A 16,557-nucleotide genomic window follows, 5' to 3' on the forward strand; every position below is an offset into this window, starting at 1 on the left:
GTCACAGCGGCCTAACGGTTATCAGCGCGCCAGAGTTGCGATCCAGAGAAGCTCGCCGGTCCGATTCGATCTCCCGGCGTGGCTGTTCAAACGATAGGGAAAGTTTCTTTAAATCTCCCTCGCTGCCCCTGTCCACCCAGCAGTGTGCATTTGCGGTCCTCCACGGATTGTCGATTGGTAGGTCAGGTGTGGTGTGGTAAAGTGTGGGGGCTCCCACTTCTGCTGGCACGGTTGGCTACGTACGGTGCGAAAGAACTTCAACTTACGTGCATGGCCAATTTGAAAGAATAGCCCATCTTCCTCTAGTCTGTAAAAAGAGCTTTATAGCTCATCGGATTCCTCCAGCATTAATAAATAGATTCTCATTCTGGATGCCCTTCTTCTGCTGCCCATAAAAAAAAGTGGCGTGAGAGAAGCAAATTGCAGGACTGCTCCTTTGTCTAGAAACCAGCTCACCTCAGCCGCCAGAGCGCCGCTCGTTTCTGACCCGGCCTCTCGGCCGCTTGGGAACCTTTTCTCAACCTCACACGTGGTGCCTGGCGTGTCGGACGCACGTTGGAATGTTATTTTTTTTTTGGGGGGGGGAAACTCCGTTGGGTTTAGTTCCGCGCACTTTGCTCCGTGCACATGTCTTCGTGTCGCCATCTACCACAGCGTGTTTATATCAACAATAATACCATAACATACGCACAATAACATAACATATGCCCCCTTCCCTTAAGCATCGGTGTGCAAACCCACGGGATGTGTGGTCATCGGCGTCTCGTCACTCTCGACCACGTTGCTGTTGTTGAATGTTTAGTCAGCGTGGTATCAACGTTTAGTTACGGAGTAAAAGTGCGATTTACTTTTTCAGTTGTGAATCTTGTCACTGCTGGCATTTTCATCCCTATCATTGTCACCGTTACCATCGCCTAGGTTGACATTGTCATCCCTATCATTGTCACCGTTACCATCCCCGAGGTTGACATTGTCATCCCTATCATTGTCACCGTTACCATCGCCTAGGTTGGCATTTTCATCCCTATCATTGTCACCGTCACCATCGCCTAGGTTGGCATTGTCATCCCTATCATTGTCACCGTTCGCATCATCTCAATCACCATGATTCGAGTAGTCAATGTGAGCATTACCTCAATTGTCCCCCCCCCCCATCACCCCCCCCCCCTCCGCAGGCCACCTGCTCGGCCTCCCGCACGACGACAGCAAGCAGTGCGGCGGCAACGGCGGCGCCCCGCTGGGCTCCGTGGCCACGGCGCACATCATGGGTGAGACGCTCACGCGGGTCGAGCCCTCGCGGCCCTGGTCCACGTGCAGCGCTCGCCACCTCACCGACTTCCTGGACAACGGGCACGGTGAGCGCCGCGCCACGGACCCGGCCACGAGGGTTCGATTCCCGCTCGCGGCCCCGACAGCCAGTGACGAGTGTCTGAATCGGTTCAGGGCTTCCGCTAGGTCGACTCGGCAACAAATGAGCACCTGGCGCGGTGTGGAAACGTTGGCACTCGGGCGTGATGCTGGCCACCCCCCCCCAACCCCTCGTGTGACGTACACTCGCCGTCATAGGTGCTACTCGCTAACAGGACTTGCCCCAACAGACTGTTAAGGCTATACGGGGGATCTTTGGTTTTTTTACGCGTAAGCCGCTCACTCGCGACGACTCACTCCATGCCCCTCACCCCGGGAGCAGAGAGGCCCCGCCGACCCGCCTCGATCTGGCGCGGCCGGGTGTGACACAGGCCAGGTGTGACGCACACAGGTGTGACGCACACAGGTGTGATGAACCAGGTGTGATGCAGGCGGGTGTGATGAGGCTGTGATGAGGCTGGTTGGCTGATTTCTTCCAATCGCCGCTTGCTCTCGCTCCAAGCCTCGACTTGACACAGCTGCTGTCGTGAGGGTGGCCGCAATTCGTCTGGCAGCACAGCAAGTGGGATCATGTACACCGTATCGTGGCGCTCTGCAGTGTTTAATCTTCTCTGGGGAGTCTCTTTTTTTCCCTCCCACACGAAGCCAAACTCTCGTGAAGGGGAACCGACCAAGTATCCCCAACGTATCAGGGACCCCGCTTGGAAAATTGCTTCTCGAGACTTGGCATTGTTTCCCTGGATAAACGAATTGAATTATCGTGACATGAAGATAACCGTGGGGGGGGGGGGGTGTTGTGTGGGTGGGATCCCCCAAGACGACCACGCTGCTCCCAAACGCAACCACCGTCTGTCATCAAGAGGACAGGTTTTTCCCTCATATGTATGGATGCCAGGAATTAATTCCGTAAATATATTTTTCTTACTCCAGATCGTCTGAACATTTAGTTCCTCATGGTTTACCTCTCGCCTTGAGTGTCACGTGGGCTGCATCTGTCTCGTCCAGAGGGGGGGGGAAAAAATCCCAAAAAACTTTCCGTGACCCATTTCTCCAATGTCCGCCCCCTCACAAACGCCACCGCCACCTCTCCCTCAACCACCCCCCCCCTCGGGCCCCCTCCCCCTGTCCCACCACAACACCGCCCCTCCAACAACCGCTTACCGGTGAGTGATGTGAGTGACGTCATTTCTCATCTCCATCATCTCCACCCCCCCTCCCCCTATCGCCACCGCCCAACCGCCTGTCCCTTACAGACCTCTCGGCACTGATGTCATCTCGGGCCAAGTGAGGCGAGTGTTTGAGGATGGAAGCCAGGAGTCTTGCTGGAATGTGTTTTTTTTTAAACACATTTACATCATCATCATCATTGTTATCATCGTCATCTTCCTTGCGATTGTTGCGATTATATTCTACTTGGAGGCACCCCGGCTGTTCGACGAGGCCTGACAGATGTTGCGATGGGACGAGACATTTGAAGCGTGCTTACACTTTGCTACGCACACCGTCCTATAACTGCCGGCACATTGTATTATGCAGCTGCTGCCTCGCAATGAACAGAGAGCAGCCCCCCTCGTGTGCCGTGCCGGCCTTCATAGGTGCTGCTCGCTAATAGCACTTGCCCCAATAGTCTGTTACAGGCGATAAGTGGGAGGTGGATCTTTGTCTGTGTGTCTTAGTGGGGAGCGGTGGTGTAGCGGTTAGAGCGCTGTGCTGCGAACCAGACGGCCTGAGTTCGATTCCCGCTCACGGCCAACACCCAGTGACGATTATCTGAACCGGTCTTGGGCCTCTCCTAGGTCGACTCAGCCTCCAATGAGTACCTCGACAGGTGCGTAAAGACATCGCCACTAGCGAGAGAAAGGCGGCTGAGCGTGGTGTTGGCCTCCCACCCTCTCGTGTGCCGTTCTCGCCTTCATAGTAGCTCGCTAACAGCACTTGCCCCAACAGTCGGTTGAGGCTATACGGGGGATCTTTGTCTTGGACCTGTGTCTATGTATATTTGCTCCTATCTGGTTAAAAGAAAAAAATCATTGATGGAAAAACGAACACCGACGTCGCATTCAATTCAATCAGTGAAATCCACCTCCATCACTTGCGACTGGAAATCTGACAGAGTTTGTAGCCAACATGAAGCTGAAGCCAGGAACCAATCCTGGAGTCATCCTCCCTCTCTCTCTCTCTCGCCCTCCCTCTTGGTGGCTGGGTGGCTCAGAGGTCAGAATTCTGCACTGGCACTGTTGGGATGTTGGGATCCGAATTTTAGCCACTTGTGAATAAACCGGGTTCTCAAGTATGGCGAGTTGGTGGTCTTATCTTGGTCAGCAATGACCGTAAAATAAACACTCACATTGTTTTTTTCGGTAAAGTCATGTAGAAGGGAAATAATAAAATAATAAAAATAAAACATCATAAAATACAATTCTCACGACGTTTCGGCCACAACGCAAGCAGCCGTCCTCAGGTGAAGAACAGGGCTGTCGGAAAGACAGCATCTGAATGATGTCGGAAGACAGCATCTGAATTATGCTGTCTTTCCGACAGCCCTGTTCATCACCTGAGGATGGCTGCTTGCGTTGTGGCCGAAACGTCGTGAGAATTGTATTTTATGTTTTATTTTTATTATTTCCCTTCTACTTGACTTTACGGAAAGAACCAAGAAGATGAATCCCTGCAGTCACGAAAGCTTTAAATCGAGAGTCACATTGGTTTTTCACGATCTTGACTATATTCCTGCTCTGAGATTTAAAAAATAATCAGTCCGATCGCTATTTTTAATTCGGTCTGTAGCAGAGTCCTGCAGTGAGAGCCCAGCGCTCCCCTCGTGTGTGCATGAAAGGTCACTTGAAGGGATGGATCTCGAAGGTATCTCCTTCCACAGCCAACTCACTGCAAGAATTCCGAGAAGACGTTTCGATTCATGACATGAGGCTCTTTGGCCATACTTGACGATGCTGGTTCGTGTGAGTTGGTGGAGGGTGGGGCACAGGCCCGATTCAGATGCTGCTCGCACACACACACACATTCACGTGCGAGTTTGTTTTGCTTAACCGGCTGTGAACTCCAAGATACCAGGACGGGTCTCATGTGCAAGAGTGACCTGGGGAATTAGTCTGCCAGTATGAGGGCGATGGTTTGCCAGGTATAGTCGCAATTGAGTCAATTGTGCGGTGTATTTAAAAAATTTGGAAAATTCACGCGAACAAAATGAGTAGATTCCATGGGACAGGAACATTTGGATAGCATCGGGGGGCAGCGACAGTATCTAAAAAATCAAATATCTTCATCTTTCTCTCTCTGTGTGTCCCTCTCTCTCTTGCTCTCTCCGCAACACGCAGGCGACTGCCTCAAGGACAACCTGAAGCACAGCAAGTCGCTGCCGCTGCCAGCGCTGCCGCAGGGCACCTTGCTCTCGCACGACGCTCAGTGCCGGGCCGTGTTCGGCTCGGACTTCCGCCACTGCGCGCTGCCCGGCGAGGTCCCGTGCCTGGCGCTGTGGTGCCGCAACGTGTCGGCGGCCCTCGCCTCCGCTGCCGGCGCGGGCGCCAGCGAGTTCCTGGGCTGCCAGACGCGGCACTCGAACTGGGCCGAGGGCACGGCCTGCGGGCAGGACAGCGAGTGCTCCGATGGGCAGTGCGTCGCCTCGCTCAGCCTCGTGCAGGTCAGTTGAGCGGCAGCGCGGTGGTGGCGGGTGGTAGTAATGATTGATGGGTGGTGGTAATTGTTGGTGGATGGTGGTGGTGGTAATTACTGGATGGTGGTGGTGGAAATGACTGGGTGGTGGTGGTCATGGATGGGTGGTGGTGGTGATGAGGGTAGTGTTGATCATAATGAATGGGTGGTGGTGGTGGTGGCTGGATGGTGGTAGTTATAATAGGTGGTGAAATATGATGAATGTTGGTGGTTACAATTTGAATGGTGATGGAAGTCATGATAATTAAGATGGTGGTTGTGGTGATATTCATAATGGTGATGACAATAAGGGTGGCGATTAACATAACAACGGCATGACGAGACCTGCTTGCATCACTGGTCCATAGCCTTGCAAATATCCCTAACCAACTCCCCACGAGTACTACCTCTACCCCAGCTAGGCCCTAGTACTATCACCTGCCCTAACCCTGCCGCTGTGCCGTTGCAGGTGCCGGTGGACGGCCAGTGGGGCGAGTGGGGCGCGTGGAGCGAGTGCTCGCGCTCCTGCGGCGGCGGGGTGCAGCTCTCCTCCAGGGGCTGCGACGCGCCCCAGCCCCGGCACGGCGGCGCCTACTGCGTGGGGCAGCGCGTGCAGTACCGCTCCTGCAGCACCCTCGCCTGCGGGGACGCGCACTCCTCCGGTGAGCCGGGCTACGAGCGGGCGCGCGTGGGTCATCGAGTGCGCGTGGGAGTGTGCGAGTCGGTGTGTGCGAGTGCGAACGTGAGTGAGTGAGGTGCTGAAAACATCTTACGAATAAAAAGCCAATTTCGCAGCGGCAGGGGACACCCCCTGAAACAACCGGCTAACCGGCCACTTGCACCAGTGGACATTATACACGTCCGTCGCTCGTCCATTCGCTCTGCGCGCGATGCCACGCGCGTCACGTGCTCACGCGCGCGTGTTGTCTGTGCCCTTGCGTGTGCCCCCCCCTCCCCCGGGAACGGCAGACGGGAAGAGCTTTCGCGACGAGCAGTGCGAGGCCTTCAACGCGCCGGCGCAGAACGGCAGCGGCGGCCTCTTCCCCGTCGGCTTCCACCCCACGGGGGGCAGCAGCGGGGGCAGCACCCACTGGCGCTCCAAGTACGCCGGCGTGGCGAAGCGCGACCGCTGCAAGCTCGTGTGCCAGCTCGGAGGCAGCGACGTGTTCGCGATGCTGCGGCACAAGGTGACGTGTGTGTGTGCGCGCACGCGCGCATGTGTGTGCGTGTGTGCGTGCGTGTGTGTGCGTCCGGGTGCGTGTGTGTGTGTGTGCGCGTGTGTGCGTGTGTGCGTGTCTCCAGACGCGGTGCTGGCGACGACACACTCCTCGTGTGCCGTGCCGGCCTTCGTAGGCGATGCTCACGAACAGCACTTGAGGCTATAAGGGGGATCTTAGTCTTCGTGTATGGGCCTCCCCTAGGTAGACTCAGCCTCAAATGAGTAGTAGCAGCTGGTGCGGTGTGTAAGCATCGCCACTGGCTTGGTGCTGGCCACCCACTCCCTTTTGTGCCGTGTCGGCCTTTATAGGTTTTTCGCAAACAGCACTTGCCCCAATTCTCTGTTAAGGCTATACGGGGGAGCTTCGTCTTTTGTGTGCTTGTGTGTGTCTCGGCCAGGTGTTATGAGTCGACTGAGATGACTGGCAGAGACACACGCACGCGTGTGTGTGTGTGTGTGCGTGCGTGTGTGCGTGCGTGTGTGTGTGCGTGCGTGTGTGCGTGCGTGTGTGTGTGCGTGCGTGTGTGTGTGTGTGCGTGCGCCTGTTTTCCCTCTGCCAGTCATCTTAGCCGGTTAACCCATAACACCTGGGTCTGTCCCGCGACCTCCTGCCAGCGGGCCTTCCTTCGCTTCACGTGGCCTCGAAGTGCACCTAGCCTGGCACCAGTGCCGTGGTGATTTCACCACCACTTAGTGACGCGGCGGGTTGTCCGTCTGCACTCGTGTGCGAGGAGTTTGCGGCGCACGGGTTAACGCGCTGCACTACGAACCCAGGGACCCGAGTTCGCAGCCAGTGTGTGTGTGTGTACGCGTGTGATTTGGTTGCGGTGAACTTTGCGTAAAGCGCACCTAGCATGGCACACGTGTGCGTATCTACACGTGTGCCAGGCTAGGGGGCACGTGCTGTTAGCGAGCCACCCTCTCCCGCGCGCATACACACGCGGCGCGCACGCACGCGAATCTCGCGACCTGCGCATGCCTCTCCCGTGCCTCTCTCGTGCATTCCTCCAGCGCGCCGCCGTCCCCCAAACCCTTGAGTCACGGCCGATGATGGGCCACGCGCGTAACTTACGTGCGCGTGGCCGCTCAGTCCCCACAACACAATCTCAAAGTAAACAAAGCCGATGCATTTCCTGGCCGCAGCACAAACCTCTTCCTCCACCCCCTCGAGTTTCAGGGAGGGGGTCGGAGGGGGTTTTGGCTCGAATCGCCGTCATTCCTGGCGGCTCTCGTCATAAATAATTAAAGTAAACGGAGGCGGACTATAAAAATGTTCACATTCCCCCATGTGTGGGTGTGCGCGCGCTCGTGTGTGCGTGTGCGATGCGCGTGTACGTTACTTGCATGGGGGGGGGGGAGCGGTGGCGCAGCGGTTTGGCGCGCCGCGTTCACGGCCAACCCCCCTCGACGATTATCTGAACCGGCACTGGGCCTCCCCCTAGGTCGATTCGGCCTCAAATGAGTACCTGGCGCGGTGTGCCCAGCAGCACCGACCTGCTGATCCTTGGCGTAGCTCGTTAGTAGTTGGGAGCTCCACTCCCCCCCCAACCCAACCCCCTCTAACGATCCCGGCCCGGCCTGTGCGCGTGCAGGTGATGGACGGCACCCCGTGCTGGCCCGACAACTCCGGGGTGTGCGTCCAGGGCAAGTGCGTGCGCGCCGGCTGCGACCACGTGATCGGCTCCAGGAGCAAGGCGGACAAGTGCGGCGTGTGCGGTGGGAACGGCTCCACGTGCCGCAAGGTGTCCGGCTCCTTCAACCACGCCAGGTGAGCGGGGGGGGGGCCTAGGGAGCGTTAATGGACGGGATCGGTGAACATCCATTCGATGGCATCGATTGTTTGTCGGCGATCTTGCGAAGGATGTACCACCGGCACACTCGCGCCGGAGGATGGTCTGGTACTCGTGGCCGGTGGGATTGTTCGTTAGGGTCCGTGGCATGTCCGGTAGTCGTGGCTGGCTGGTCACAATGCTCGGCACCGGCGATGCAAGTCTGGTCGGGGGAGGAAACAACATTTAGAAACTTCAACGCAATTAATGCAACGTCTGTCTCCCCCCCCCTCCCCCCACCGCCCCCAATAAGCTACGGCTACAACACTGTGGTCACCATTCCGGCCGGCGCCACCAGCGTGGAGGTGAAGCAGCGCGGGCGGCGCGGCGGCGCGCCCAGCAGCACCTACCTGGCGGTGTGGGGGGCCGCGGGGGGCCCCTACCTGATGAACGAGCAGGACATCCCGCTGCCCGGCGGGGCGCTGCTCCTCTACAGCGGCTCGTCGGGCTCGCTGGAGAGGCTGCAGAGCTACGGCACGCTGCGCGAGCCCGTCACCGTCCAGGCGCTGTCGTTCGACCCCAGCGTGCCGATCGGCATCAAGTACTCGTTCTTCGTGCCCAAGGGGGCGGCCGCGGCGGCGGCGGCCGCGGCGGCCTCCTCCTCCTCCGGCGGGCGCAAGGCCAAGGAGGCCAAGGGCCCCGCGGGGCAGAAGGCCCCGAAGCGCGTCGGGAAGAACACATGAGCGCCGCGGGGTTCTCGCGGTCGCGCTCGGCGGGGGGCGGGGGGGGGGTGTGGGTAGGGTGGTGGTGGCGGGGAGAGGTGCGAGCGAGCGGGCGGGGGAACCGAACTCGATTACTCGAAGGAGCTCCCGGCGTGCGGAGCGTCGAAACGTCGGACGTCGTGCCAAACGACGCGCGGCGCGACCCCTGATATGCGGAGACGCGCGTGCCGCTCTGGAGCAGCGGGGAGGAGGGGGGGAAGGAGTTTGTGGCAGAGCGAAGATGGACGGACGCGGACACAAGTGCCTTCGCAGATGTTGTTGGGGCGGCGAAGGACGGGACGAGGTTTGGGGGGGGGGGGGATTCTGCAATATCCCTTCACCTACCTGCACTGGACGAGGCGGGCGCTCGCTACGGGACGCCGCCGCCGCCGCGTTGGGGGTGGACGAGGTTTGAAGACGAGGAGGGGGACGGTTCCTCGGAGTTCAGCCGACCAGGTTTTTCGCAGCCGCCGAGTGGACGGTCGCAGATCCCGGTGGACGCCACCGACGACGCGAAAGATGTACGCGTGTGTTGTTGTTGTTGTTGTTTTTACTATTTGGTGAACAACGTTTGACGGGACCTCAAAGGCTCGGCCCACGTTGGCCACGTGATCGGGTTGTACGTCAGTATTGTGTTTAAACCCGAGCAAACACAGACACACACACGCAGGCACACAAACACAAACAAACTTCAACACACACAGACATAAACACAAACACACGCTGCCGAATGCTCCCGAGCACATCCACCCACGCAAAGACAAAGACACACCCACCCACCCTCCCACGCACCCCCACAAAGACACTCGTTTGCGCACACACGCACGCACACAGACACACACACACAGACACCCACGCACGCACACACACACGCACACACTCACGCACACACACACGCAGCACACAGACACACACAGGTGATCTGATGATGGTTGGTAGCGGCTGCCTCGCGCGCGGCTCAGACCGCCGCCGGCACGGAGCGACCGACAGTTGTTGTTGTTGTGGTGGTGGTGGTGTCTTTAATGAGGTTCACGCGAGGCAGGGAGGGCTGGTGAGGAGGCGAGACGCTGCGAGATTCACTAACACGTCGACGCGACGGTCCCTGCAGTGGGAACGCGCCCAGGCTTAGATGTCGAACCTGAACGGCTCGCGAGGTGACGAGCTGGGAGGGGACCCCGGGTCCCCGCAGCGATACTAACACGTTTTGAGAAACAACGCAAACAGCTCTCGTCTTGTGTACGTTCGTGACGACGACGGCGACAACAAAAACATTAATAACAGCTGTTGTCAACACAAAATAACAGCGATATAACCGACAGTCAATTTCAAGTCCTTTACATTCTCAAAGTGGAATCTATCGGCTTGTTGTGCTGGGGCACATGGCTGGGCGCAGCTGCGAGTGCTATGAAGAAGGGCCATCGCTCGAAACGTCGCCTATTCATTTTGAGGCCACGCAGTGTTATTGGCGATTTATTTTGCTTGTCATTTGTGCTTGTGGCAGCACGGTTGATGCAGCAGCAGCAACGTCACGAAAATAATCCGTTGCATCTACAAGATGAGAACTGTTTGCGATTTTTTTTAAAAATATTTTTTTGTTGAGGTTGCGTTTTTTGTTTTAACCAAGACGAGCACGTGCACGCACTCGCGTGTCAAACACGAAACCGCGTTTACTAACAAACCCACGCCCCGCCTCGCCTCCCCTGCCCTGTCCTCCCCTGCCCCCCCCTTCCCTGCCCTACTCTACCCTCCCCTGCCCCTGCCCTGGCCTGCCCTCTGGGGGGCGGGGGGAGATCTGTGAGCGTCGCACCGGGGGCGATGACGGTCATGGCGAGCGTAGTCGCTTCTCGTCGTTGTCAAGGTCCCTGCGGCCGCTGGAGTCCATGCAGCCCCCCCCCCTTCCTGCGATACGCGCCAAGCGCTCGCGAGCCCTCCAATCGTTCCGTCTGCTGCCCCCTTGCCCGTCACAAATTGGATTTTCCCCACGAGGTGGCCGGGCGACTTTCAAAGTGAGGGGGTTCGCAGTTCCGGAGAAATCCCTCTGCGTTCGGATCCTGGGTTTTGAAATGGTCACGATTTTTTTTTTGCGAATATTTTCAACATCGCGAGTCTTAGCCCGGCCGCCAATTACTTAATCTGGCAAATTCCTGGTGTGTGTGTGTCCATTGCCTCGCAACAAACGCATCCCGAGCGGGGGTCGTGTGAGACGACGCAGAGCTGAATGTGGACCTCAAAGTGGTACCGTGTCGTCTATTCCACCACGTGTTCCTTGTGTGTGTGTGTGTACGTTGTGTGTGTGTACGTCTGTGTGTGTGTACGTTGTGTGTGTGTACGTGTGTGTGTGTGTACGTTGTGTGTGTGTACGTGTGTGTGTGTGTGTACGTGTGTGTGTGTACGTGTGTGTGTACGTGTGTGTGTGTACGTGTGTGTACGTTGTGTGTGTGTGTGTGTGTACGTGTGTGTGTGTACGTTGTGTGTGTGTGTGTGTACGTGTGTGTACGTGTGTGTGTGTACGTGTGTGTGTGTGTACGTGTGTGTGTGTACGTGTGTGTGTGTACGTGTGTGTGTGTACGTGTGTGTGTACGTGTGTGTGTGTGTACGTGTGTGTGTGTGTACGTGTGTGTGTGTGTGTACGTGTGTGTGTGTGTGTACGTGTGTGTGTGTGTACGTGTGTGTGTGTACGTGTGTGTGTGTGTACGTGTGTGTGTGTGTACGTGTGTGTGTGTACGTGTGTGTGTGTGTGTACGTGTGTGTGTGTACGTGTGTGTACGTGTGTGTGTGTGTACGTGTGTGTGTGTGTGTACGTGTGTGTGTGTGTGTACGTGTGTGTGTGTGTACGTGTGTGTGTGTGTGTACGTGTGTGTACGTGTGTGTGTGTACGTGTACGTGTGTGTGTGTACGTTGATCTTCTTTCGCGCACCGTACGTAGTCGGCCTTGCTAATCGGAGGTTGCGGGGGAAGGACAGCAAACTAAAAAGACAAAGCATCTTGTAGTCTCGTGACTGCACACGATGCTGATAGCACAATTGGCAATAAAGCAATAAGTAGAAATAAAACTACAAATATATATTTAGAGAGCTTTCGCTTGACTCTCACAGCTGCCCCCACGGGAGGCAGATCTACAGCAGCGAAAGACTTCGTAGCACAGAAGCCACCAGGTGTGTACGGCTTTTACCAAAACGCGCCAACCGCAACCAACCAAACATCACCAAACGCCGTCCCCTCTCCGGGGCGAATGGACCGCTCCTTGCCGAGGGCTTCTCGCATTCACCGACCAGCCACGGCACGTTCCATTGCGGTGGAGAGGGGGGAATGCTTTGCCGAGGGAGACGGAACTATTTATTGTGGGAGATGTATGCCCCCCCCCCTCACCGTGCCCCCCCCAACCCCATCCGCCTTCACCCGTAACAGGCAGCTAACAAACGCGCAGGACGCCTAAACACATCTTTTTTAAAAACCACACAGCCAGCAGTGTCTCTCCCATTGGGACGGTGCTCATCTCTGATGGCGACCCGGAGCCCCGTGGTGGACATTCCACATTGTGATGGCAGGGGGAAAGTCTACCCACAGGACAGCCGCTGTTAATTAACTTAATTTACCACAGAGTGCTACTCGATGATATCCCCCCCCTCCATCTCCATCCCCTCCGCCAGGGAGCCACGGTGACCGCCCGAGTCGCGTTCTCCCCAGCAAAGCGCAGTGCCGTGTTGGGGGGGGGGGTTTGGCTGTGATGAGAGCGAGCGGGCATCGCCCTTTGGCCGTGCCTTCCGTCGGAACGGCGAGCGAGGTTCGAGTTCAAATCCGAAATCGGGAGTCGCGAGCGCTCCGACGAGAGACGCGCACAGGGCTCGCGGCGGCTCAACGGGCCGAGCCACAACCGCGAGAGGGCGGTCGTTGGAAGAAGAAACAACAACAATCCATTTCCGACGGCCACCTCTCTTGCCCAAGCGATTTGCGCTGCGTGCGTTCTAGGAGGAACGCGCGCGGTTTCGCCCCCCCCTCGCTCTGCTGTCGCTTGCCCGTTCCTTAAGCTCGCCCCGGGGTCGGATCGACGGATGGGAAGAGAGAAAGGGGGGGGAGGTGTTTGTTTTTTTGACGGTTTAGTTATTTGTTGTTGTTTATCTTGTTGCTGCTGCAAAAGCACGAACGCCCGCTCTGCGGCTGGGGAAACGAACGTCGAATGGGAGAGACGGACCCCCCCCCCCCCCACGGGGCGTGCCGGGACTGTGGCCGCCAGCGAGACCACGGAAGTCCTCTCGGCATTGAGATCTCAAACAAACTCACACAAAGGTCACGTGCTAAACAAATAAACTCGCACTAAGGTCACGTGTTAAACAAACAAACTCGCACAAAGGTCACGTGTTAAACAAACAAACTCGCACAAAGGTCACGTGTTAAACAAACAAACTCACACAAAGGTCACGTGTTAAACAAATAAACTCCCACAAAGGTCACGTGTTAAACAAACTAACAAACTAGAACTCTCACGGATTCTGGACTCGAATCTCTGACCCTGACACAAATCGCCGACGAGTCGAATCCGTCGGCGGAGCGGGAGAAGGGGCGAATCGTTTTCACCTCCAGTTTGTAATGACGATTAGCACGGTTGGCTACATACGGTGCAAAAGAAGTTCAACACACATACATGAAATGAGGATTGAATGGTGGCTTTTGGAGTTCCATCTCCGCTTTTTAATGCGTTGAGTTTCTTCAGAGGGGTAGGGGGGGTTGAGCTTGGGTCTACGGAGGCACGAGATGCCTCTCCCGGTGTCAGCGAACACACAAGGTTTCCCGTGATGTCCGTGACTTCACATTGAGCCGTGCGCGTGCGTGCGTGCGTGTTTTTTAAACTTTTATCTCGAGATTTATGTTTTATTCCGTTTTTTTTTACATATTTATGAATTATTTTATTTTGTACTTTTTTATATAAACATAGTCGACTTTATCTTACGCGTAATTCATAACGAGACGACGAGCTACTCTGCGCGAGTGGTAATACATAATTTAACAATAATATATTACGTTATATATATTTTAATGAAAAGTTCTACTAAAAAAACAGTTTAATAATTTAACGAAAGGAAAAACCGACGTCTTTAGCTGTTGAGTAAAAAAAAATAACCTCTATTAACAAACGACGACAAAGTGAAACAAAACTAAATTATTGTTTTTGTTATATAACAAATTGTTGGACTACCTCACAAGTTTTAGTGTAACCTTTTTTGAGCTGTGCCTTGCATTAGCCCAGTAAACATGAAACCCTTGGGCTGACGTTGGGCTGACGGTTGGGCCAACGGTTCCAAACCACGCGGCACCAACGTTGGCTCGACGTCGTCATGTTTATCGGGAGAGGTGGGTAACGAGTGCTGCTGCTGCTGCTGCGGTAGAGGAGGAGGAGGTGTGGGTTGGTGTCTATCTGTGCCGTGTGTGTTCGCGTGCGCGCTCGGGGGGGGGGGGTCTACACGCTTGCGGCAACTTGCGACGCGACGCGGTTCCGAGTTTCCACGGCAGTCGCTGTCGAGCGAGCCGATTACCAAAAATAAAAACTCCAAAAAAGAAACTAAAAAAAATCGCACGGAATTTGAAGCTTCCAACATTTATGGCGGTGGCTTTTGTGAAGACCAGAATACCCGTTTCGATCAAATGAGAATGCGGGTTGGACTGGCGCAGGGAAACGAATCGGAGTTTTCACAATTCGACACTGGGTCACGATCGAGAGGGAAATTAAACGGCAAAAAGTCGGCGCACCATTTTCGATTCGTAAGTAAAATAATTTACCCCAAGCCTGGACAAATCTCAACGCATTCGTCAATAACACTGTGTGGCCTTAAAAAAAAATACGAACATGATTGCACGTGCTATGATGAATGGTCATTGCCTGCAATGTCACCTATTATTTGTTTTCTTTTAAGGCCACGGCGTTATTGATGAGAATGTGTTGGAGGTTTTTATTGTGTGAATTGTGTTTGTGCACCACTTCCAATGCGGCAGCATCACCAAAAATAATTTGACAAAGAACCACGGCTTTGAGTGGCCTGGTTGACTTTTAATGTCCCGGGCAAGGCTGATGACAGATTTCCCCAGGAGGGCATCTGCCTCCTCTACAAGAGGATTATTCTTGCAAAACCAGGAGAGGTGGGGCAACCCCCTCTCACTCACTAATTCACTCCCTCACCCTCACCCTCTCACCCACTAAGATCTACAGCTTATCCCAGGATAGCTACCTCGCCAAACGAGGGACGATCCTGGAAAAAAAAACCAGACCAGGTGGCAAGCCCTGAGCTTACTGTGCGACACCGGCCGTGTTAGTCGCTGCGAGTCGCTGCGTGTGGACCGGGCCCCGAAACGTCGCCCCCCCCTCCCTCTCCTCTTCTCCATCGCAGAGAGGAGGAGGAGGAGGGGGCGAGAGAGCACGCAGTAGGATGGTGCCGAGTCGGATGCCGGTCGGTTCGAGGGGGGCAATATGAGCGCCCGATTATCCTTCTGTGAAGGTCTAATATTATTATTGTTGTTGTTGTAATATAGGCAATACTATTGCTACTCTCGTTATTGTTATGTTACCCTATCTAGGAAGCCTATTTGTTTTTTTTTTTATAAAGCACTGCTTTTAAGTATGCCATACTATCATCATTATAAAGAACTGTTACACAAGCTGGTGTTGTCGTGTCTCTGCACGTGTGTGTGTCGTGTCGTGTGTGTCGTGTGTGTCACGGTCACGAACACCCAGCGCCCATTTTCTGAACCGGTCCAGGGTCCTGCTCTAAAACTGACTCGGCCTCAAACGAGCACCTGGCGCGGTGTGTAAACATCAACACGAGGGAGACAAAGGCGGCCGGGCGTGGTGTTGGCCACCCACCCCGTCGTGTGCCTTGCCAGCCTTCAGAGGTGCTCGCTAACAGCACTTGTCCCCTACAGTCAGTTAAATGCTATACGGGACATCTTTGGTGGTCGAAGATCTTTGTAGCCGGCTGGGAACAGATTTAACAGCTTTTTTTTGTGTACTCTAAATACCGTCGTGTTGCTAAATCTACGTGCGCTTAAGCCGAGTGTGTCAGCTACCTAATTGTGTATTTTTTTGCTTTCGCACCACGTGTGGGTCAGAGCGGGGTGGAATTGCCCCCCCCCCCCGCCACAGTGGACGTGAACTCCGTGAACTGATTTCAATGTCCTACACGGCTAACGTCGGCGGCGAGGGCGATATTTGAACTGCTTCTACATCTCCACTTCACGGACCACCAGCGCGTGGCGAAGTGTGGTGAAACAACCTCGCTGGCACAAAACGGCAGGGGGGGGGGGAGGAAAAGAAGAGGCCCTCATCCAGCAGTGGATTGAGCGAATGACTGTAGATTACACCGTCTGATACAAGACAGCCGGAGCGGTGATGCAGCGGTGAGCGCACCGCGCTGCGAGAACGTCTACCCGAGTTCGACTCCGGGCCAGGGCTAACATCGGCGGCGAGTGATGTCAGAACCAGATCGCTTTACCAACCCCGCCTACCGCCCCCCCAATGATTGACGAGCCACGGATTGACCATACTTCACGCAGGAATTGCTGCCAGTTTATTATTAGTATCGCGCAGGCATTCGTCAAACTCGCAACACGACATTTGAGAGTGCAGAGGATTAATTTATTGAAACAAAGCAAACGATCATTTCACCGCGGACACACGTTTCTCTCCCGATTGTAACAACCGCCGGTTTTTGTGTTTGTTTGTTTGTAAAATCGTCCGTCCCGTCACTTCAAACACCGACCGGTGACCAACATGTAACGTGCA

General features: G+C 55.4%; 1 protein-coding gene across 1 annotated transcript in view; it reads left to right on the plus strand.

Annotated features, from left to right (window-relative positions):
- LOC144728550 (A disintegrin and metalloproteinase with thrombospondin motifs 4-like) overlaps nt 1-15,434 on the plus strand; it is a 34,159-nt gene extending 18,725 nt beyond the window's left edge. Inside the window, exons 3-8 of the mRNA XM_078608056.1 lie at nt 1,176-1,355; nt 4,704-5,026; nt 5,507-5,699; nt 6,007-6,224; nt 7,849-8,024; nt 8,339-15,434. Of these exons, the coding sequence (XP_078464182.1) occupies nt 1,176-1,355; nt 4,704-5,026; nt 5,507-5,699; nt 6,007-6,224; nt 7,849-8,024; nt 8,339-8,768 (1,520 nt within the window). The 3' untranslated portion in view covers nt 8,769-15,434. The remainder of the gene's footprint in view (nt 1-1,175; nt 1,356-4,703; nt 5,027-5,506; nt 5,700-6,006; nt 6,225-7,848; nt 8,025-8,338) is intronic.
- Nucleotides 15,435-16,557: the final 1,123 nt, after the last annotated feature.

The sequence above is a fragment of the Lampetra planeri genome, chromosome 29 (genome assembly GCF_965212315.1).
Source record: "Lampetra planeri chromosome 29, kcLamPlan1.2.h2, whole genome shotgun sequence".
Classification (NCBI taxonomy): Eukaryota; Metazoa; Chordata; class Hyperoartia; order Petromyzontiformes; family Petromyzontidae; genus Lampetra; species Lampetra planeri.